The sequence below is a fragment of the Ursus arctos genome, unplaced genomic scaffold (genome assembly GCF_023065955.2).
Source record: "Ursus arctos isolate Adak ecotype North America unplaced genomic scaffold, UrsArc2.0 scaffold_8, whole genome shotgun sequence".
In the NCBI taxonomy this organism is placed as follows: Eukaryota; Metazoa; Chordata; class Mammalia; order Carnivora; family Ursidae; genus Ursus; species Ursus arctos.
In genome coordinates this window covers 55,048,540-55,071,654 of record NW_026623100.1, presented here as the reverse complement: position 1 = coordinate 55,071,654, position 23,115 = coordinate 55,048,540, and the positions used below count along the sequence as shown (strand labels likewise).

The 23,115-nt window shown below is 37.3% G+C and overlaps 1 protein-coding gene across 5 annotated transcripts in view; it reads right to left on the bottom strand.

Moving 5' to 3' along the window:
- CDKL4 (cyclin dependent kinase like 4) overlaps window positions 1-22,282 on the bottom strand; it is a 50,698-nt gene extending 28,416 nt beyond the window's left edge. For 3 of the 5 annotated variants that reach the window (XM_026479437.4, XM_026479398.4, XM_057309289.1), the window contains exons 1-3: window positions 21,493-22,282; window positions 7,216-7,429; window positions 4,089-4,210 (exon numbers count right to left, since the gene is read on the bottom strand). In XM_026479437.4, the coding sequence (XP_026335222.2) occupies window positions 4,089-4,210; window positions 7,216-7,383 (290 nt within the window). In that variant the 5' untranslated portion in view covers window positions 7,384-7,429; window positions 21,493-22,282. Of the gene's footprint in view, window positions 1-4,088; window positions 4,211-7,215; window positions 7,430-20,718 lie in introns of all 5 variants that reach the window. The other 2 variants (XM_048222807.2, XM_048222806.2) reach the window with 1 other exon arrangement.
- Between the last annotated feature and the right edge of the window lie 833 nt (window positions 22,283-23,115).

Sequence of the window (23,115 nt, the reverse complement as noted above, 5' to 3'; positions counted from 1 at the left end):
CATCAGCTCCCATCCCACAGCTCATCCCACACGTCTGCTATGTTGACTGCCTCATATCTGCACACCAGTTATTTCTCCAAACTGTGAAGTTACCCTAATAAACAACGGCTCAAATAGGGTTGGTATGCATGCGGTCTGGTTGTTTACCTCTGTTTGCCATTCGCTGGATTTACACTCTCTTGGCTGTTATTTAAGTAGGGTTTAGGAAGGGAGTGAGGGTAGATGGATGTTTTAAATTAATCACTGTCCTGTGGAAGTACCCAGCATTTCATAAGAGTGGCGTGTTCTGCGCTGTTCCTAGTTGTGTTCCCCTATGTAGACCCAAGTCTCAGGGTGGACCAGAAGTATACACCGGCACTGCTAAATACACTTCTAAGACTTATAAGAGTGGAAAGTAGGTAGTTTAGAGATCCCTGTGGGCGTGGCTGGCTGGCTGGCCCAGTTGGAGGAGTGTGAGACTCTTGATCTCAGGGTCATGAGTTTGAGCCCCACACTGCGTATAGAGATTACTTAAATAAATAAAACTTAAGGAGAGAGAGAGAGAGATCCTGTGGTTGCTAAATACATACTGAGTGAAAGGTTGCCTGAGTACGCTTTGCTCCTTCGTGCTGCGCATTTCTCCAAGACTGCCCATCTGGCCAACTCTTCCCTTCATAAAGTCTCAGCCCAAACGCTTCCTTCTCTGCAGAAACTTCCCTGAACCCCCAGGGGGGATGTTGCAGTTGTACCAACATTAACCCCATCAGCATTGCCATTTATAACTGCCCCTCTGAATGTCTGTCTCTTCATTCGATTTTAAGCTTCTTGAGGGCAGGACTGTGCCGCTCTATCTTTGTACCCTCTGCACCAGCAGAAGGACTCAGTAAAAGATTTCTGAAGTGAATGAAAGAATGCTGTACACTGAGGAAGCTATTAAGATGAATTAGATATGAATTCTGCACTCAAAATACTGACAATCCAGTAAGAGAGAATGCAATAAAAACACATAAGGCAGAAGTACCAAGCACCATAACAGGGATAGAAATCAAACTCTGTGGTTATGCAAAGGAGGGAAGCAATTCCACCCAGGTGGAGGAATCTCTGAGATGTTGGGAATATCTAGGATTTCCCATTTTATTTATTTTTTAAAGATTCTATTTTTAAGTAATCTTTATGCCCAACATGGGGTTTGAATTTACAACCCCCAGATCAAGAGTCACACTCTCTACCAATTAAGCCAGCCAGGCACCCCTAGGATTTCCCATTGTAAAGATGATGATAGAGATAGGGAAAGTGGAGTGAGTTAGAATATTCCAGGTTAAAGGAAGAGCATCAGCTAAGTCCCACAGGCAGGAAGGCGTATGGTACATAGACAGAAGAGAAAGATGGCTAGTTCAATTAAACAGGTATATGTAATGTATGCATTGTATATCTTATTTTCAGGGCCTTGAACAATACACGAAGTTTACATTTCTAACTTTAGGAAAATGTGTATTAATTTATAAATTAACTTACAGGATGGCTGAACAATCTGTCCTCTAAGCCAATACAAACCCTATTTAGCTCATAATAAAGTTGAATTAATTCATCGTGTAAACTGGTTTTTAAATTAATTTTTATTTTAAAAGTAAAATATGTGCATTCACTGGAATATTGGGATAATTCAAAATAAACTTCAATTACACTGAACATTCTACTCTAACCTCATTTTTTTCATGTACCAATTCATGAACATGTCCCCAGGGCATGAATTATTCTACAGTTTCCTTTTTAATGGGTCTGAAACATAGTGGTCCATCATATGCACATAGCAAAGTGCATTGAACCAAATCTCTACTATTGGAAAATTAGGCCAGTCCCAATTTTTTGTTCTTGTTGTAAATAATGATGTGTTGAACATTCTTATGTGTAATTTTTTGCACCTGATTATTTTATTATAAATTTCTCTAAATGGAATGTCTTGGTCAAAGGATGAAAACCATTCAAAGAACTTCCGTACACACTGCTCAATTTCCATGCTAATGATGCACTGTCTCCAGCCGTGAAGGAGAGTGCCCGATTCCCTGACTTGAACAATGCTAGGTATATTGGTTTTTCAAAATTCTTTGCCAATTTGATAGGCAAGAAATGGTACCCTATTTTGAATTCTTGAATTTTTCTGATTAATCGGGAGGATAAACATGTTCTCCGAGGTGCATCTGTCATTTTCCCCCTTTTTTATGATTTGCTTTTTCATGTAGGAATTGCATGTAAGTTCCATAAAGTTGGGCAACTTTTTTGGAATGTTCTATTTACTGCTATATCCTTAGCACGCAGTTGGAACAACAATAGGATTTTACTTAAGTTTTTTTAAACAAATATATTTTCCAACTGGGTGTTAATCTTTTAAAACATTTGATTTGCAAAATCTGCAAATGAAATGATACTAATTCTTCATCTGGCAAATAAATTACCTAACTTGCCACTTCTTTTTTGGTTTTGTTTATGGTACTTTTTGTCAAAGAGAATCTCTAAAACTAATTGATTTAATATTTGGCAGTTAAAGTCCCTTTTCTTCTTTTAAAAAAAATTATTGATTTAGATAACTTGATTTTCAAGTTAAAAAAAAATTCCATTGACATTCTGATTAGATTTTTGTGCAATAAATAAATAAATTGGGGAAGCACTATCTTTATAATAATGAATATTTCCATCCAGAAATATATGTTCATTTCAATAAAGTCATTTATGTACCTCGTTAAGTTTGTAGTTGTCTTTATGCAGAGGCTGAACAATTCTTTTTATCTTTATTCTAAACTTTTTTGCTGTTGATATTTGAATGAGAGCCTCTCCACTAGATTTTCTAGAGTGCTCATTGATACAAAAGCTGCTAATTTTTATGTGTGGAATTTGGAATGCTGTAGACATTATACTGAATTCCACTGGTTATAATGACTCTTTAGGCAATTCTCCTAGATTTTGTAGAACACTGCCATCCAGATAAAGATGATTTAATCTTGTTTCCAAAGTTATACATTTCATTTGTTTTTCTTATAATATTACATTGGCTAGGGCTCTCAGAACAGCGTTAGATTATAGTGGTGACAACTGACTTCCTTGTTTCTCACTTTAGTGGTGGTTCTTTTAGTGCTGAGTATAAAATTAGCTGTTGATTTGAAGAGGGGTGTGTGTGTGTGTGTGTGTGTGTGCACGCTCACGCAACAGAAGTATCTTAATCCTAGTTTGTTAAGGTGTTTTTTTTTAATAACCAGTAAAGGATGTTGAATTTATCAACTGCCTTTTCAAATTTTATCAACCACATGTATTTTATTTCTCCTATTAGTGAATTATATGAATTCTAATACTGAATCCTAATTTTGAACCATGGTTCATTCCTTGAATTCAGATAGTCCAGTACAGGCATACCTCATTTTATTGCCCTCCACTTTATTGTGTTTTGCTTTATTACATTTCACAGACATTGTATTTTTTTACAAATTGAAAGTCTGTGGAAACCCCATGTGGAGCAAGTCTACCGGCACCATTTTTCCAATTGCATTTGCTCACTTTGAGTCTGTGTCTGGTAATTCTCATAATATTTCAAACTTTTTCATTATTATTATATTTTATGCAGATCTGTAGTCGGTGATTACAACTCTCTGAAAGTTCAGATGATAGCATTTTTCAAGCAGTATGATATTTTTAAAGTATGTACCTTGTTTTTATGGACATAATGCAATCGTACACTTAAGAGACTACAGTATAGTGTAAGCATAACTTCTACATGCACTAGGAAACCAAGAAATTCATTGGACTCACTTTATTGCAATATTTGCTTTCTTGCAGTGATCTGGAACTAAATCTGCACAGTCTCCGAGGTCTGCCTGTAAGTAAGTTAGCCTTGAAATGCACTGTGACTTATATTTGCAGTTTGTCTTCCTAAATACTTTTACTCTAGGTTAATATTTGTTTCCCTCTGAGCACATTCTAACTAAGATGGGAGAGGGGTAGCCAGCAGACGCATCTTGGTAAAGAGAGGGGTGTGTTTCAGATCTGAAATTTGCCACAGTTAATCCCACATATAATGAAACCAGATGGCCATACAGAGCCTCAATTTCCAGATTACTTACCCTTTGGGGTTTCTTTCCAGCTCGTTTAAAAGTGTGTGATCACAGTATTCAAAAACTAAATGCATTTTCCTTTTTCTCCTGAACACCTCGATGAGGTTCACAAGGTTTGGGTGTTTTAATTGCTGCAAAGGAATTGAAATACCAAGTTCAGTGATTTATTTCTCCTGATAGTTTCTCCCCAGATCCCTTACAATTTAAACAACACAGGCCTTGTTTATCATTCTCTGTGCATCTCTTGTGGATAATTTTATTACGGTTACTCACAAGAGAAACTACTCTTAGTAAGAATCATAGACACTTAAGGTTGAAAAAAGACGACGACATTTTTCTTCTTCTTCTAACGTACCTGTAACAGATGGTAATTAAATTGCTTGAATCTCTCCGGAGATAGCAAGTGAGGTACACAACATAAAATACAGGCAATGATACCATAAATACTTCAGGGATTTTGGGAAAATTCTAAACATCCAAGTCATAAAGGAACCTGGATAAAAAACTGAGGAGATGGAATTACTGAGTAAAAGGCTATAAAAGTTATCAATCCCCATTTAGCTTGCATATTGCCATGGATTTAATATGAATGTCAGCTGGATTTAAACAGGGTCTGGATTTTAGTGTTGGCTCTCATAAATACTAGATCCCAACTTTCAAACCTGATTAAACTGCCTATTGTAGGAGTCCCTACAGTATGTTTTTAATGTTTATGTTTTCAGCTCTGTTCTCTGATTCTATTGTTTTCTCTTATGCTTAGATGTTTTATGTTTTAAATTCTACCTCAAGATGAAGCCTTTCACAAGGCAGCCTCTGTTCAATGCTATAAACCAGAGGAAAAACTCGAATTAAGTTAGACAACCCATCATAGAGTAACTATATAATTTATCGTTCTATTAGGGTAAGGAGTATAAGATGAGACTGTCCCAGGCAAACAAGGATACGGTCAGCCTGCCTAAATCTCGGGTGACCATATAATTTAGCATACAAACCAGGATGCTTTTGAAGGAGGGTGCTAACCAGACTGGAGTCTGGGACAAAAGCTATAAACGAGGACATTCGATCACTTCCACTTACATATAACTCATCTTCCCCGTTCTCCCAGTATACTAACTGCATCACTTTTCAAACCCTATGCCGCTTACTCAGAAAGAGACCTATATCGAGGGACACAGTATTTTGTATACAGTGGGACTGCATAAGTATTTTCAGGCCCAATAGCGATAGCTCCTCTACTTCAGTATCTGTAAACACGGTTTGAGGGGGAAAAAAATCATGCTGTAACTATGTGCTCAACAGCTTGGGTAAAAGGACTCTATTACATATTAAAAATATGTCTAGAGCACAAAATCAATTTGCCATTGCCTAAAGGAGCAGAAAGGCAGAGTGGAGGACACAGGTCACACAGGTAAGCCAGCTGCTTTGTGCTACACTAAAAACCACGGAATGGAAATGAAACAGTGTCTTTACCAGGAGAGTAAGGGAATCATAGATGCTAACCTGGTCAAATCTGTCTTTGGGTAGATAAGCAATTTCTATCCCCTTTGCAAATGAAATTAACTTGGCTCAGAAAAACAGTGACTTGTATGAGTAAACAGGTAATAAGGAGAACAAAAATCAAATCACATTTAAATAATAGGATAATGTGAGGAAGATAGGGTAAATTTATCACGGAAGGAATCTGTTCAGGGAATGCAGGGGGTAACATATGAAAGCTGGCAAGAGGTCCATTAGAGAACCATCACCAGACACCAAGCTGAGGTGGAATCTGGCTACTTTTTACCTTAAAGTCCGTTTCAAATTTGGGCATTGTGACCCAGGACGTACTACCTGAGCATTAATCTTCCTTGCAGACATGAGGAGGAGGGAGGTGGTGGATAAAAAGCGTTGCTTTTATTGGAAAACAACCCACAGCGGGGTTCAGACACACCCTGTAGCTTAGCTCAGTGACGAAGCTGGCTGGCTAACCTGCGCCCTCTGCCGGCGGTGAGGTAACAGTGAACCGGTGTTTCTGATGGATGTAATCTTGAAAACTCCGTGTACATTAACTTATATTTTAAACCAATATTAGTTTGAGGAAACCTGCTGCAAATAATACTTGGGAGGACAGATAACATGATCATTTTTACCTCCCTCTAAAAATGCGTTTCTGGGGTTTTCCTAAAAACGATGATATATGTCAAAAGTAAACGTCAGCTCTTTGTTCTTGAGGAAATCACACTTCTATTACTCAAAGTGTGGTCTACCAAAACCTTCTGTGCCATCGGGGAGTCTTCTGGAAATGCTGTATCTCAGGCTGACCACGGACCTTTGACTCAGAATTCTGTGTTTTAGCAAAGTCCCCTGGGGAATTCCCACATTAATTCTGCACATTAATGTTTGAGAAGTGCTGTCCTGTGCCTCAGTTTCCTTTCTGATAAGATAAGGATGCTGGATGAGAAGAATCTCTAAATTCTTGTATGGTTCTAAAACCAGAAGAATTCTGTGATAGGAAAACATTTACACTGAAGACTTACGGATGTTACATGTCAAATCCTTTCAGAGTAAAAACAACTTTAGGGGTGCCTGGCTGGCTCAGTCTGTAGAACATGTGATTTGATCTCTGGGTCCTGAGTTCAAGCCTCACGTTGGGAATAGAGCTTACTTTAAAAAAAAAAAAACAACTAACAAAATATTTGTGGAAAATGTGTATACATAGCTGGGGGAGATACTCGATGTGCCTGAGAACCAGTGGACAGCAGGAAGGACCAGTCCATATTGATGCCCACAGGGGCACTGGTAGAGTCCTGTGGGCGTCTGTGCCAGGAGATGTTCTTGTAGTTGCTGGTTTGTGGGGAGAAGGATCTGGGAAGGGGGCGGGCAGAGAAAGGCTAAGGTGGGGGCGGGGAAGGGTAAACACTGGGCCCAAGGGACTTAGGACATTGGATATTTACCAACCAGAATGGAGGTACTTCACTATCAGAACGGCCAAAGTCCAAAGTAATAATCAATTTATTTTCCATAGTTGCTGAGACCAAGAAATTTAAGTCCAATGAGAAAAAAAAAATCACTTTAAAATTCATTCAAATTGCAATTTTGCCATCCATATTTCATCCAATACCATGACGTTGTCGATATACAGAGAAAGTTTATGTACCTTCAACATACGTATTTCTCTTAGTGCGATTTTTTTAGCAACTGGATCATCTTCAGATTCCACAAATTTTTTAATAGCTACCACTTGTCCAGAGGTTTTGTTTCTGCATTTGAATACAACACCGTAGGACCCTTCTCCAATCTTAGCTAATTTTTCATACTTTTCCATTATAGTTGAAAGGACTTAAATTACTGTATTGATTGACTTGCAGCACCTGGAAAATAAGATGACTCAGCTGAATCAAGTGATCAAGGACAACGTTCTCACAGTTTCATACATAAAACGATTTACTCAGGACGCCAAAGATTTATTTCCATCAAATAATTTTAAATACACTTAAAAATATTTGAGCATTATTTTGGTAATTCAATTGTCTTAATGTGGTTCTTCCAGCTACTGCAAAGATTTCATGTATTTCTTATAATGGGTCCCCTTTTACCTCAGTTGAATTAAAGAATTGTGGAAAGGAACCTTATCTAGTCTATTTTCATTATCCTCAAGTAAATGATTAAAATATGGTGCTGTAAAATCCAGCTGAAGGGACATTTCATACTCTTGTGTTCAGCGTTTATCTTTTCCCTCCTCACCCGTTGGACTAGGGGAACTAGGAAGAATTGAGAACAAGACACGGTACAAAGTGCTATACTTCCACCTGGTGGAGAGAAGAAAGAGAAGATGTGGACTGTGGAACAAAGCAGCCGTTAAAAACAGTAACATCTTTGTAGTGCCTCATTTATTGCTCTTAGCTTTCATATGTATGAAGGAACAGATCCTTAAATTCTTAGCTCCCAAAGAAAATAAAAAGCACAAAAAAGAAGACAGGTTTCTCTAATTTTTCATGAATGCTTTCTTTCATCGTGATTTCCATGGAAATATTTAATTTTTCTGTCCTGCCTCAGCCACTCATGAATTTCATGGTGATTGGATTACATATTAAATGATAAATAAGGCCAACATTATTAAATAAATCAGTCTAGGAATTAAAAATATAAAAATTTGAGTAAGTCTCAAAAATCCCACCCCGCTTTGTCCAGCAGAATCTTAATATAATCTGATAGTGATAATAATAGTTAGCACTTAAGTAACATTGTCCTATGAAAATTACATATAATGTCTACAACCATTCTATGAAGTAAGTGCTATTTTTATCCAATTATGTGGATGAGAAAACCGAGGCAAAGTGAAGCTAGTATGGAATTGGAACCCAGGCAGTCAGGTTCCAGAGACCACAATTTGAATCACTATGCTACTAATAAAATGTCAAGTGAAAGGTTTGACCACTTTTTAAATTTCTCATATTTCAAATGAGTACCCTTTTTCTTCCTTTCTTCCTTTCTTCCTTCCTTCCTTCCTTCCTTCCTTCCTTCCTTCCTTCCTTCCTTCCTTCCTTTCTTTCTCTCCTTCCTTCTTCTTTCTTTTTCTTTCTTTTTCTTCTTTTCCTTTGCTTTCCTTCTTTCTTTTACTTCACTAACATCTTTTCCAACCACAGAGTGTCTCAATGGAGAAAGAAATTCTACAGTGCCATATATATATATATATATATATATATATATATATATATATATATATATATGATTCTATTCTCTCTCTTATGAAAGGGAGAAAATGGAAACATACACACTTAAAAAACATGGAAAATTCATCACACATTATGTTCTGGAAACTCTATGAGTTATACTGTGTTGATACATGGATATTATCATCTTAAATGTATTTAGATACAAGCATGTATACATTTGTTCTTTAGCCTAGTTATAGGTGACGGAAGAAAACAGTAGGAACTAGGAATTTGCTTTAGAAAGTTATTGGTATAAATTTTTGTGGATTTATGAATTTAACCTGCTTGATAAGCCTTACAGTTACTGGAATAAACTATGAATATGTCAAAAAGCTTAATTATGATATTTAAGTCTATGTATTATTTTATTTCCATCTAGGTAGATGATTTGATCTATTGAACTATGATTTTTTTCCCCAAATGGCTTAATAGTGATTGAGTTGTCAGAATGATATTTAGATCTCTCAGTCACATCAACCAAACTTCTGAATATGATAAAATAAAACACCAGAAAATAGTACTTTATCTGGTAACCTCTCAATAGTATCTGTTTTCTAAAGCCCTTATATGTTCATGGATGATAAGTCTGAGCATGCAGGCAGGAGTTAGACCAAGGCAGAAATTCCTCCAAGGGATTTATGGCTCTAATTCCAGCTTTTTAGGACTCTACCAGAGTGTTAAGGAGCAGTAATTCCTAATATCTTACCTGAGGTACAGACCAACTACTTGTGTGTTGACTATCTCTACACAAATAGAATCATCTCAAAATCAGTTTGTTTTAAATTAAATGCCTTCTTTCTTATCTGCTACCCCTACCCAAAGTTCTTAAACCTGCTACACATTATAGCCAAATGGCTTGTGAAGATGTATATGGTGGAGAACTTTGAGACAGCTGAGGATAATGGCGGCTGTCTTAATCAAATCTCTCACACAGCTTTCACGAAGCTGTAGAAATCAACCAGAACAATAAGACCACATAAATGCAATACTTCCAAAGTAACAGGAAGACAGAGGAATTTACAAACTTCAGTAGAAAAGTAAACTCCAAATTCTGGAAGAAATCTCTCTTAAGGTTCCACTATAAGCCTTTGCAGAGAGTAAATACAGAATGGGGTGGGATCTGTAAAAAACTGTAAAGAAGAGAGTAAAGGAAACAAAGGGTCTAAGATAGACTTAAAATCATCCCCCCCCCCCATTCCCTGAAGAGAAAATGCATCACAAGTGCAAAAACACTAAGTGTGTCCTGGTAGATCAGAGCATTTGCCACAGGGAAGGGCCTTAAAAGTCATGGATACTGAGGGGGCATTGGTCAGTGTGACACTACTCTTGGGGAAGAGAAGGGCAAGAGGGGAGGGAGAGGCCTATCGAATCTCTGTCAGAGACTGGATAGTGAAGGGAAAAAGAAGCAAGAGGGATAAATTTGTGCCCCTGCAAGACAAAAGAGAATTCAAAAACTGAAGGACTTGCAAATCTCTTCACCACTAATTACCAAAAAAAAAAAAAAAAAAAAAAAAAAAGGTGCTACTCATTAAAGAAACTGCATGTTGGTACAGTGACAGAAAGGACTCTCTTGAGTTAGGATTACTGTCAATTATTACAAGACAAAACCTGCCCAGGAAATAAAATAAAGAAAAGCAGTCTCCATACAAACTTATTATTGGAAGAAAATAGAAATGAGAATTGAACATTTCTGATGAAAGTCGTGACAAAAAACGCTAACAATGAAGCAGAAGAAAACTAACACACCACTCCAAACTGATTTAAATATCTTCTAACATTCATCTGGAGATGTGAAAAGCCACTTAAATTTTTTATTTATTTATTTGAGAGAGCGATAGGGAGAGAAAGCATGAGTGGGGTAGCGCTGAGAGGAGAGGAGGAAGCAGGCTCCCTGGGGCTCTATCCCAGGACCCCGGGATTATGACCTGAGCTGAAGGCAGAGCTTCACTGACTGAGCCATCCAGGCGCCCCATGAAAAGCCACTCTGAATCAGAAATTCAAATAAGACCAGAACAGCAACAAAAAAACAAAACAAGAAAAAGAAAAGAAAAAAAAAGATAGTTGATTGAACTAAGGAAAGAAACAAGAAAAAGACAAAATCATCTCACAAATAAAGGCTAAAAAACACAAGATGCCAATGGGATAACAGATTCCAATGAAAATTTAATAAGGAGAATTTTAAAAAGGCAGAGCAACAATTAAGAGAATAAAAATGAGAAGAAAAAAAAAGTAAAAGAGTTCAGAGAGAAAGTGGTTGAAATGGAAGACAGGCAAAGAAGGCCCAACATACACAACTAGAGTCTCTGAAGAAAACAGAACAGTGGAACAGAGCCAATAGTTGAAACTATAAACTATGAAATTTTTCTGGCAACAAAATAATATTGGAGTATACATATTGAAAAGGCCCATCAGGTAGTTGGAAAAACTGAATCAGAGAAATCAATTTGAAGATGTATTTGAATAAGACTATCAAAGAAAATCTCTCATAGCCTGCAAACATAAAGACTAAACTGAAGTCTAGAATGAGAGTGACATTGGACTTTCAAGAGAACACACCACGCAACATAAAAATATAGCAGCCTTTTGAAGAAATTCAAGAGAAGAAAGTGAAAGCCAGGATTTTACACTCAACCAAGCTGTCTCTCAAGTAGCAAAGTTATAGATACAGTTTAAAATATTCAGGCCCTCCAGGAATACTGTATTCATGAACTTTCTCAAAGAATCTACAAGAGGATAACTCACCCAACCAAGAGCTGATTGGGAAAACTTCAGGAAGAGATTTATAGTAAGCATTTAATATATTTAATTGAAGACTACAGCAAAGGTGGGGACGAGGGTGGAAGAATAACATATAAATGTCAGAAGTGCTGACAGTGTAGAAAGTAATGCAATTAAAAATACGTTTAAGAAACGGAAAGAGAAAGAAGCAGATTAACTCATTGATAACTGAATAGATGGAGGAGTAAAATATACCATTAAAAACAGACAAACCAGAGAATAAAAGGTTAAATAAGAAAGCAGGGACTAAGAGCATTAAGAAAATACCCAAAGAAATGTGAGAAATAAAAATCAAACACAATACTTAGAGAAAGAAACACAGATTAACATTGTACACATAAAAATTATAATATAAAATAATATGACAGAGTAAAGACTAATATCAGTGTTATCAATAAATATGAGTGGGCTTACTCATTTATTAAATGAAAAAGATTTTCAATTTGGCTCACAAAGCAAGATCCAAGTATAAGCTCTATGCAAGAGACACATCTAAAGTGGCTCAGAAAGGTTAAAAATAAAAAGACAAGCAAAGGTATTCAGGACAAATGGAAACATTAAGAAAGGAGATTTGTGATCCTGCTATCTGATGAAGTAGAATTAAAACTAAAAAAGCATTAAATACAACAAAAGGGGAGTATTTTTAATGCTAAAGCCACAATTCACAATGAAGATATAAGAGCCCCAAATAACATAGCAAATACTGTTATAAAGCAGAAGCTTTAGGACATGCAATAAGACATGTACAGAAACACATTAATAATGAAACTTAAACACATCACTCTCAGGAAAAAGCAAGGAAATGAACACAAGATATGTAACTATGTAGAAGACCTAAACAACGTAACCAATAAGGTAGACCTTTAAGAGAGAGATACATTGAATTTTATACTCTGATAATCTAAAATATACCTTCTTCTCAAGCACACATGGAATATTTATTAAAAATGACTATATATTAGGTTACAAAGAAAACATTAGAAAGTTTCATAAACTAGAATTATTATAAAAACATTCTGATCACAAACTATCAAACTAGAAATTAGAACAATTTAAATATAAATTATTATTACTTATATATAAATTATATATAAACATAAATGTATAACTATTAAAATTATTATTTGTATTAAAATATATATCATATAAATAATACACATACATTATACATATACATATAATAATATACATAAATATACATATATTATTTATATATATTTATATTATATATACTTATATATATATAATAAAAAAAGACTTTCTACCTAGAAACTAAAAAAGGCTTCAGTTAAATACTTGTTGGGTAAAGGGTGAAATACAAACTGAAATAATGGAATTAAAAATAATAATAATGAAAATACTATGTATCAAATCAATGAGATACATTTAAAGCAGGGTTTCTCAACTGGGGGTGATTTTGGCCCCCAGGGGAATTTTTCAATGTCTGGAGATATTTTTGATTGTTACGAGATGCAGAGGCCAGGGATGCTGCTAAATACCCCTCAATGCACAGGATAGAACCCCACAATAAAGAATTATCTATCCAAAATGTTCATAATGCCATGGTTGAGATACCCTGACATATAGAAATTAGGAGAAAAAAATCCAGAGATCAAAACAATATAGAAGAAAAAAGAGTAAAAATAACAAATTAAATTCAATAATCTAAAAAAAAGAACGATAAAATAAACCAAAAGAAAGCACAAGAAACAATGAAATTGAAGCAGAAATTAATAGAGAATACAAAAATAATACATCTTATTAATAAACCCAAATCCTAGCTCCTTAAAAAAATTAAAACAGACTAACCTATAACTGGCCTAAGAAAAAAGGGAGAAAGAATGAATATACAAAATAAGGAACGACAAGAAGTAATAATCATCGAAAGAGAACAATTTTCTTAAATCATGAGGCTACTTGCAGGCATCTATAAAGATAAATCTGAAAACTTATATGAAATGGATAATTTTCTAGAAAAACAGAGTTTACAAAAATTTATCTAATTAGAGATTGAGAATTTAGAGTGGTTTCTGTATAAGAAAGTTTGTTTTTTGTGCTTTTTAAAAATCCCATGAAAAAGCAACAGGGGTCAGACTTTGACTACTATGGAGTAAAGAGGTTGGTGAATCCTCTTCCTAAAACACAAGACCAGGCAAAAATTAAAAACAAACAAACAAACAAAAAAGAAAACCTAAAACCAAAACCAAAACCAACCCATAACAATTAACTCTGGAAATTAACCAAAGGCAAAAAACAAATTGAGAAGTATTTATTCATGATAAGTTAGAATTCCACTTAAGGACAATGGGAGTCTGTGGCTTCTTACCAGATTCTGCTGCCATTCTTCCTCTACCCCCATCCCCCAGGTCAGCAGGTACAGCAGTTCTATCACTGTGAACTGGCCATGAAACAGAAGCCTTAGTCCAAGAGAAAATGTGCTTGACATGGCTCAAAACTGTGACAGGTTGAAAACCCATGACAATACTATCAGAAAAATTCTTATGAATTCAGTAGGAAACAAATGGGGAAAACCCCCACAGCATTGCAAGCCTAAGGATGTGGTTCCAGTAGAGGTGAGCTGCAGACTAGCCAAAAATTTATGGGAAGATCATGGAAATGAAAGAAACATAGAAGGGTTAGGTTGGCTTTACATATCTCTGGCTAACTGGGAAACTATGAGGAATGCACAGGGAAGATAAGGGAGGGCCTTGAGGGAAGTTAAAGCTGAGGAAGATTTGAGGACTGACTGGACTATGAATGCACTCTCCAACGCACACACTGATCCACTGGAAGAGGGTGAAAGACTATGGCTAGAGTTATTTAAGTACCACCACTGCCCAAATTATTGGTGACCACTAAACTATGCAGACAACAGTGAGTCCTAGTGAGCCAGGCTAAAAAAATAAAAAACTGAACACAGACATCAACATTCACATACTTGAAATGAGATAGATTCTGGAATACAGGCAGGTTGCAAAAACAAAAACAAAATGAACCCACAAAAAAAGCCCTCAGGAGAAAACTGGAATCCAGTATAGATATATTATCTAAAGTGTCCAGTTTTCAATTTAAAAAATTATGAGACAATGCTAAGAAAAAAGAAAGTATGCTGGCTACTCAGGGGGAAAAAAAGGCAATATAAATGGATTCTGTATGGATCCAGCTATTTTATTAGCTGACGAAGACTTTAAAGCAAAAATTATAAATATGTTCAAATAATTAAAGCAATATAATTTAAAGAATTAAAGAAAAATACAACACTGACTTAATAAATAGGAAATCTCAACAACAACAACAAAAGAGAAGTAAAAAAAAAAAGAATCAAATGGAAATTTTAGAGTCGAAAAGTACAACTGAAATGAAAAATTCACTAGGTGGGCTCAACAGCAGATTTGAGACAGCAGAAGAAAGAATCAATGAATCTGAATACAGATTAATAGAAAAAGACTAATATGCAAGACAGAAAAAAAACTGAAGATGAACAGAGCCTCAGAGGCCTGTGGTACAAAATAAATAGTACCAACATAAACGTAATGACATTCCCAGAAAAAGAAGTGAGAAAAAGGGGAAGAAAAAAAATATTGAAAGAAATAATGGCCCCAAATGTTCCAAGTTTAATGGAAAACACTAATCTACAGATTCAAGAGCTAAATGAATCCCAAGTAGGATAAACATTAGGAGATCCAGTTCTAGATACATCATAGCCAAACTGTTAAAAACCAAAGATAAAGAGAATATCTTGAAAATAGTGAGAGAGATCCATTCACATACAAGAGAACAATATGCCTAATGACTGACTCCTCATCAGAGAAAACAACAAAAAAAAATCAATAAAACAGAAAGCTGGTTCTTCAAAAAGATCAACAAAACTGATGAACCTTTAGACTAAGAAAAAAAGAAAAATTACTCAAATACAATTACCTACAGAAATTAAAAATGGTTAACAGAAAAATACCAACGGTTTTATGCAGCCAAATTAGACAACATGGTTGAACAAATGCTTAAAAAGACAAAATATTAAAACCGACTCAAGAAAAAGAAAATCTGACCAGGTCCATAATAAATGAAGAAACTGAATAAAAATAAAAAATATGCCCACAAAGAAAAGGGTCAGATGGCTTCATAGGTGAATTCTACCAAACAGTCAAAAAAGAACTGATACCAATTCTTCACAAACTAGTCCTAAAAATAGAAGAGGAGGAAACATTTTCTAACTCAATCCATAAGGCCAATATTACCTTGATATGCAGTCAGGCTAAGCGATTACCAGAAAACTACAGATTGCTATTTTCATGAATATAGACACAAGAATCCCCAACAATATAATTGGCAAACCAAATCCAGACACATATGAAAAGGATTATATGCCATGACTATGTGGAATTTATTTCAAGAATCCAAGGTTGGTTTAATATCTGAAAATCAATAATGTGTAACACCATAATAACAGCATAAAAGACAAAACCACATGACCATTTCAATAGACATAAAAAAAGCATTTGACAAAAGCCAAAACTCATTCATGATAAAAATCTCAATAAAAATAAAAAATAAAATGAAGTTAACCTGCTTAAGGGTGAAAGACAATGCTTTCCCCCTAAGGCTGGGAAAACAATTTTGCTTTTACCACTTCTATTTAACATGTTATTGGAAGTTCTTCTGTTGCAATAAAGCAAGAAAAAGAAATTAAAGTTATATAGATTGGAAATGGAAAGTAATGCTGCCATTATTCAGAAATGCCATGATACCATATATAAAAAATCCTAATGAGTCTATAAAAAAACAACTGGAACTAATGAACAAGTCTGCAATGTAGTAGTATACACGATCAATATACAATAATAAATTGTATTTCTAAGCACTAGCAACAATTTGAAGATGAAATGAAAACAATTCTACTCACAACAACAAAAGAATAAAATATTTAGAAATGAATTTAACAAGTGAGGTGTAAGACCTATACACTGAAAATTAAAAATATTTCTCATGAAATTAAAGAAGAGATAAATAAAAGGAGAGAAATGTCATGATCATGGACTGTAAAACTCGGTAAGTTATCTGTTCCCCATAAATTCACTGACAGATTAAATTCAATCTCTATAAAAATCCCAATAGATGTTTTTGGGGGTAAAAATTGACAAAATGGGGGCACCTGGGTGGCTCAGTCGTTAAGCATCTGCCTTCGGCTCAGGTCATGATCTGGGGGTCCTGGGATCGAGCCCCTCATCTGGCTCCCTGCTCTGCTGGGAAGCCTGCTTCTTCCTCTCCCACTCCCCCTGCTTGTGTTCCCTCTCTCGCTGACTGTCTCCCTGTCAAATAAATAAATAAAATCTTTTTAAAAAATTGACAAAATGAACCTAAGATTGATATGTAAATGCACAGTACCCAGAACCGCCAAAGCAACCTGGAATAAAAACAAACTGGGAAGACTTACAATATCTGACTTCAGATTTTACCATAAAGTTAGAGTAAATCAAATGAATATGGTATTGGCATGAAGACAGACATATATACCAGTGAAACAGAGTAGAACATCAAGAAATAACTCTTTTTATTTATAGCCAATTGATTTCGACAAAGATGCCATGGCAATTCAACGAAGACAGAATGTTTTCAACAAATGATGCTAGGACAAGTGGTGTCCATATGTAACAAAATAAAAATAAAAACAAAAAAACTTAGATACCTACACAATATACCAAAATTAATTCAAAATGGATCACAGACCAAAATGTAAGAGCCACAACTACTACTGACTTCTAGTAAAAATATAGGAGAAAAATCTTTCTGACCTTAAGTTAGGCAAAAATTTCTAAGATCTGACGCTAAAAGCATGATAAAAGAAAAAAACTGATAAAATTGAATTCATCAAAATTTTAATCTTTTGCTCTTCACAAAAACTGCTTTATTAAGAAAATGAAAAAACAAGCCATAGACTGAAGGAAATATTAGATTAGGAGGATTTGTATACACAATACATAAAGCACTCTTATAATTCAACAGGCAGCCAGATAACCCAAGTTAAAAATGGACTAAAGATTTTTTTCAAGTAAACTCTACCCCCAACATGGGACTCAAACTTAAAACCCCAAGATCAAGAGTCACATGCTCTACCAACTGAGCCAGTCACCCCAGAAATGGACAAAAGGTTTGAAGAGACATTCCACGAAAGAAGATATACAAATCGTCTCATAAGCACATGAAAGGATGCTATTAGTCATTAGGAAATGTAAATTAAAACCAAAATAAGATACCACTACACACACACCAGAATGGGTAAAATCCGAAAGACTGACAGTATCAAGGATTGATAAGGGTGTATAGAAACTGGAACTCTCACACATTAATGGTGGGAATGTTAAGTGGCACAGCCCACTGGGGAAAAACAGGTAATATCTTAAACATAAATTTAACATAAAGGTTAAATATAAAAAGCAATTCCACTCTTTGGTGTCTACCCAGGAAAAATAAAAATATATGCTTATACAAAGACATGCACGCAAGTGTGTGTAGTACCATTATTCGTAAGAACTTCAACTGAAAACAAACTAAATGTCCATTAACTGATGAATAAAAACCCGTGCAAGGAAATACTTGTTCAGCATTAAAAGGAAAGCACTGGTACATGCTATTACGTGATAAGCATAAAAAAACACAACTGAAAACATAGGCCATGTGAAAGAAACCAGACAATTCCCCCTTCACACACATATTGTATGATTCCATTTACATGAAATTTCTAGAAAAGGCAAATGTGCTACTGAGAAGGACCCAGCATCTCTTCAGTGGTACTGTTGCCCGAAATGCAAAACTTGAATCAAATCATGAGAAAAAAGTAGGCAAAACGTTGGCATCCTACAAATAACTGGCCTGTGTGTTTTTTTTTTTAAATGGTAAAGTCATAAAAGACAAAGGTCAAGGTACTGTTCCAGAAAGAAGGAGAATAAAAGATATGAAAATGAAATGTAATGTGTGATCCTAAATTGAATTTAAGATTGGGATAACTGAATAGTAACACTGGGATAATTGGTGAAATCTATTGACTGTGGATGAGGTACTAAATTTCCTGATTTTTGGTAATCCGTCCTGTGGTCATGTAAGAAAATGTCCTCGTTCTTAGGAAATATACACTGAACTACTTAAGGGTAGAGGCACATGATGTCTGTAACTTACTCTCAAAAGGTACAGAAAAATTAACATACATGTAGTTATACATGAAGAGAGAAAGGAAATGATAAAACAAATGGAGCACAATTAATGAATGTAGATGTATGGGAGTTCATAGCACTTTTCTTGCAAGTTTGAAATTCTTATATCAAAATCAAGCTATTTAAAAAAACCTACATATGGTGGGACTGAAGTGTCTTAACTCACTTTTTTCTGCATATTTACTTCTGTTACACCAAAAACATCTTTCTCAGATATTGTCCTTCCTCAAAAATGTCTCATGGCCTCTGATGCCACAGAATAAAGTTCAGATTACAGTCCTTTACACTCTGGTCCCAATGGACCTTTCCCACATCGCTTCTCAAATTCCTCCCCAAACACTTTCAGATCTGTCTCTGCTTATGCCACTGCTGGGAAGGTCTGACTCTGAAATCCTCATCTTTTGCAGTTCAACTCAAATGTCCTTTCTTTTATCCTCCCCCAATCCCCAAAGCCAAGCTCTTTCTCTGCACACATCCTATGCTCACAACTCCTCTCGCTCCTTTTTTACACTTTATTCATTACACCTGACTTGCATTCTTAGCCCACCGGCTGGCACCCGGCAGGTGCTCAACCTGTTGAAGTCCTACCATAATTTTATTCTCTAACCTTTCTGCTAAATACGTAAAATAATTTTCTGTTTTAAGTGAAGGAAATAATCACATTTTGATTGTTAATACAGCACCTGCGCAGGAAATCAAGATCAAGCAGTGATATAGCCACTGACAGGGAATAGATGAAACTGGTTGAAAATATTTTTCATATCATCAGTGACCTTCATCTGAATTTACATATCTCTTGGCTATGGGGCCTCCTGACTTCAAAATTTACTGAATACTTGACTGTTAATTAAGTTCTGTGTACAAAGGCAAAAACAGATATAGACTTGGGCCCATTGGTAGATATAGCAAGATTATTAGAGTAGATAAGATACGTGAGTGGATCATTAAATTCTTTGAAATTTTCCTGTTTAATTTCCTTAGTCTGACGGAAATGATGCCCACAGAAACAGAGAAAACACTGGGAGGCAGATTATTTTCCATGACTGCATCACAAAACAGGTCCTGAGGGCTCAAGCAAGCCTATGGAATGCACTGGGGGAAGAAAAACAAAATTAAGAAAGGGAGAGTAATGGGATGAAAAAAATACTAATTTCCTAATCTTAAGTTTATAGGAAACTGGTGTGAACAGTGGTGTTAGGAATGAGGGAAGCAAGGAGATATTTTCAAGACCGGGCAGCCCAGTTCAATTCTGCAGGCTTAAAGTCACAATGTGCTCTGCGGTTTATTGTTATTTCCAATGCACCCAAACTTCTAGTATTCATATTCAATAGAACTGATCAGGAAAATGGGCTGCAAACGCATTCTGCACCTGTCTTACGAACACTGAATTACAGAACTGCAAAAATACACACACCTGTTAATCAACGTCTTGGTGATAGTACAATCAGGTTAATTAAAAGCATCCCCAGGAAACCAGAAGATCGTATAATTTATATAATCCAAGAAGCGAATTTTGTTTAAAACATCACATTTCGTATGTACACGTATCTGGAAGCTTGGCATAGTCCACTTGACTTCCAGGCCTCCAAAGCGGTCTCGACTCTTCAAAGGCAGTCCAGCTTCTCGGCCACACACGGGTCTCCCAGGGCGCAGGTGCGCGCCCGGGGCCCCCTCTGCCACCACCGCAGCCGCAACCCACCTGCCGCCCTCCCGCGGCAGCTCGCCTCCTCAGGGCCGCACCTCCCTCTAGCCCCTAGGGAGCCGCAGCGGGTGGGGCGTGCGGCCGGCGGGAGCACCCCGTCACCTCTAGCCCTCGCCCCCACCCTGCCTGTCCCTCCGGAGGCTACCGGACGGGGACGCTCCCCTGCCCTCAAGAACTTTCCCTTATATGGGAGCGTGCATACAGACCCCAGTCCTCTCTCCCTCAGTCCCCCGCCCGCCGACAGCACCCCCACTTACGGCGCGGACCGGGGGGCGCCCGCGACGCCGTCTCGCGCAGGCCGGAGCGGCCCGACTCGGCTGAGGTCGCTGTGCGCCGGCCGCCACCCGCCCAGCAACTGCGGAGCGCAGGGCCGCGGCGTCTCCGGGGCAACCGGACGCTCAGGGCGCGCGGGCCGGGCGGCTTCCGGAGCGGTCCCCTGGCGTCCGCCGCCTCGCCTGGGAGTGGGGGTGGGGCAGCCTCCCGGCAGAGCCATAAGGTCGGGGGTGCAGACGCGGCAGCGGTTTCTGCTCCAGAACCCTGAAGATGCCCCGAGGAAGGCGCTCAGGAAACATTTACACTACTTCTCCTTGAACGCCGTGATTGCAGGCAGTCCTGTCCTTTCCAAGTCCTCAAGAGCACGGAAAACGAAGCCCACCTAAACGGTGAAATGAGGCCGCTTCCCCGCCTGGGCAGAGACCTTCAGTTTGTCCGAGCCTCTCTTACTAGTCAGTACTTCCCAGTCCTGCTTTATTGTCCGCACTCTTGGGAAGGCTCTCCAGTGACAGGCAGCTAGCGGCTGCGGGGCACACTGCGGCCATGTCCACAGTTCAGCAAGCACTGTGGTACCTGGAGCGGATTCAGAACCCGACAGATATGCCACCCAGGCGGAAGCAAGTCCGGCAAATAATACGATGAATGCCAGATTGAAGTAAATGGATTAACGCTGCACAAGCTCGTTTTTGCCAAAACTTACCCATCTTGTTCCCAAATATGAACTTTAAAATACTGTATGTTAATAAGCACATACATACTTGTTTAGCATCAATAAAACGCTCCCCATCATGCGGGATTTAGGGTGGTCATGCTTCCCCTTCTTCCCTCAGGTGACTGTGCTCTTCCTCATCTTCGATTTTCCATTTGCTTCGGAAATAAAACCAGAAACCACCTTTATCTCTTTTCTCTTTCAAGACCAAGTATACTCCCAATAAACTCACATCTACTCATTTCTGCCCTCATTAGGCCATAGAAACTATTCTCAGTAAGGATACAAGTCACCACCGACGCACAAACCCAGAGGCCTGTTTTCGTGGGCGTGTGTCTGGTCGCTGCAGTTCCTCGAACTGTTGACTGTGGAGCTTGCAGCTCCTTTTCTCATTAGGAAGCGCTCCACAATCAGGCCCAACTTTGTTTTCTAGCTTTGTGTCCGTCGCTGTGCTCCAGGCGCTCTAAACCAAGCTCAGGTGCATTTACGGTCACCGCTCCCCGAACCTGCATTCAAGGTCCTTGAACCTTAGTCTAACCTACAGCTCACTACCCTTTCGTCCCGCACTTGATGAACTCTTCATCTGTCAACAACCTGGTTTATATATAACCTTCCACACAAAGGCCTTCTTTTTCCCAAAGCATAATTAGGTGCAGCCTTTTGTACCTTTTTTTTTTTTCATCCAAGTGGGCTCCTTGAATACTGGAAATGATGCCTTTTCCATCTTTTTTTCCAGTGTCAGTGAGGTGCCTGGATAAACTGTTAAATGATATATGTTGGTTAAATAACTGAATATCTCGCAAAAGTAAAAAGAAAAAAAAGTCTTTGCAATGAGTTTTGACTAGACTTAATAAGCTTTAACTGTAAAGTTATTTTATGCAAATCCTTTTATTCTAGTACAAAACACTTTGAATAAAGAAAAATGCTTTTTGGTAAAGCCAAAAAATTAAGACAGGAAGTTAATTTCTTTTATTTCGAGAGATTGTGAAAATCAGAATTTGAAATCCAACTGCTGGAGAAAATAAATCTAATTTCTGGGGGGAAAATTCTTCATGTATTTTAGAGAGCAGTGGATACACTGCTTGTATTCTGTGTAATACATACTTTAGGATAGTATTTAAAGGAATACACTTTGAACCGAGTGGCCTGGGTTCAAATCTTAGCTCCACCTCTTATCAGTTATATTTTTTCGCAAGTTATTTAAGCTTTCTGTGCCTCAGTTTCTTCATTTGTAAAATGGCATTAACAATACCTACCCACTGGGCTGTTCTGGGGCTTCCATGGGACAATCTGGTAAAACACGTAGAATCACACCTAACACGGATACATGCACTGCATACTTACTATATTCCCTCAAGTAATACTCTTAGTGCTTACCCATTATTTTGTATAGCGTACATTTTCATCTTTCTTCAGTAACGGTGAAAACTGCTATCTGTCCTTTCTCTCCTCGTCTCTCCTAGAATCCGTGTAAGCTGAATGACAGCAACAGGCCCAGAAACCACTGATCTCATTCTTCTCAACACTACTGCCTAAGAAACTAGCTAATTAGATAGACAGCTTGAACTTCAAATGAAGATGAAATATATTGTCTCCAACATTTAGGTGAGTGGCTCTTTTCCTTTTGAGTGAATAAAGATCCTTCATCAAAAGTTACTAGGTGGGGGGCGCC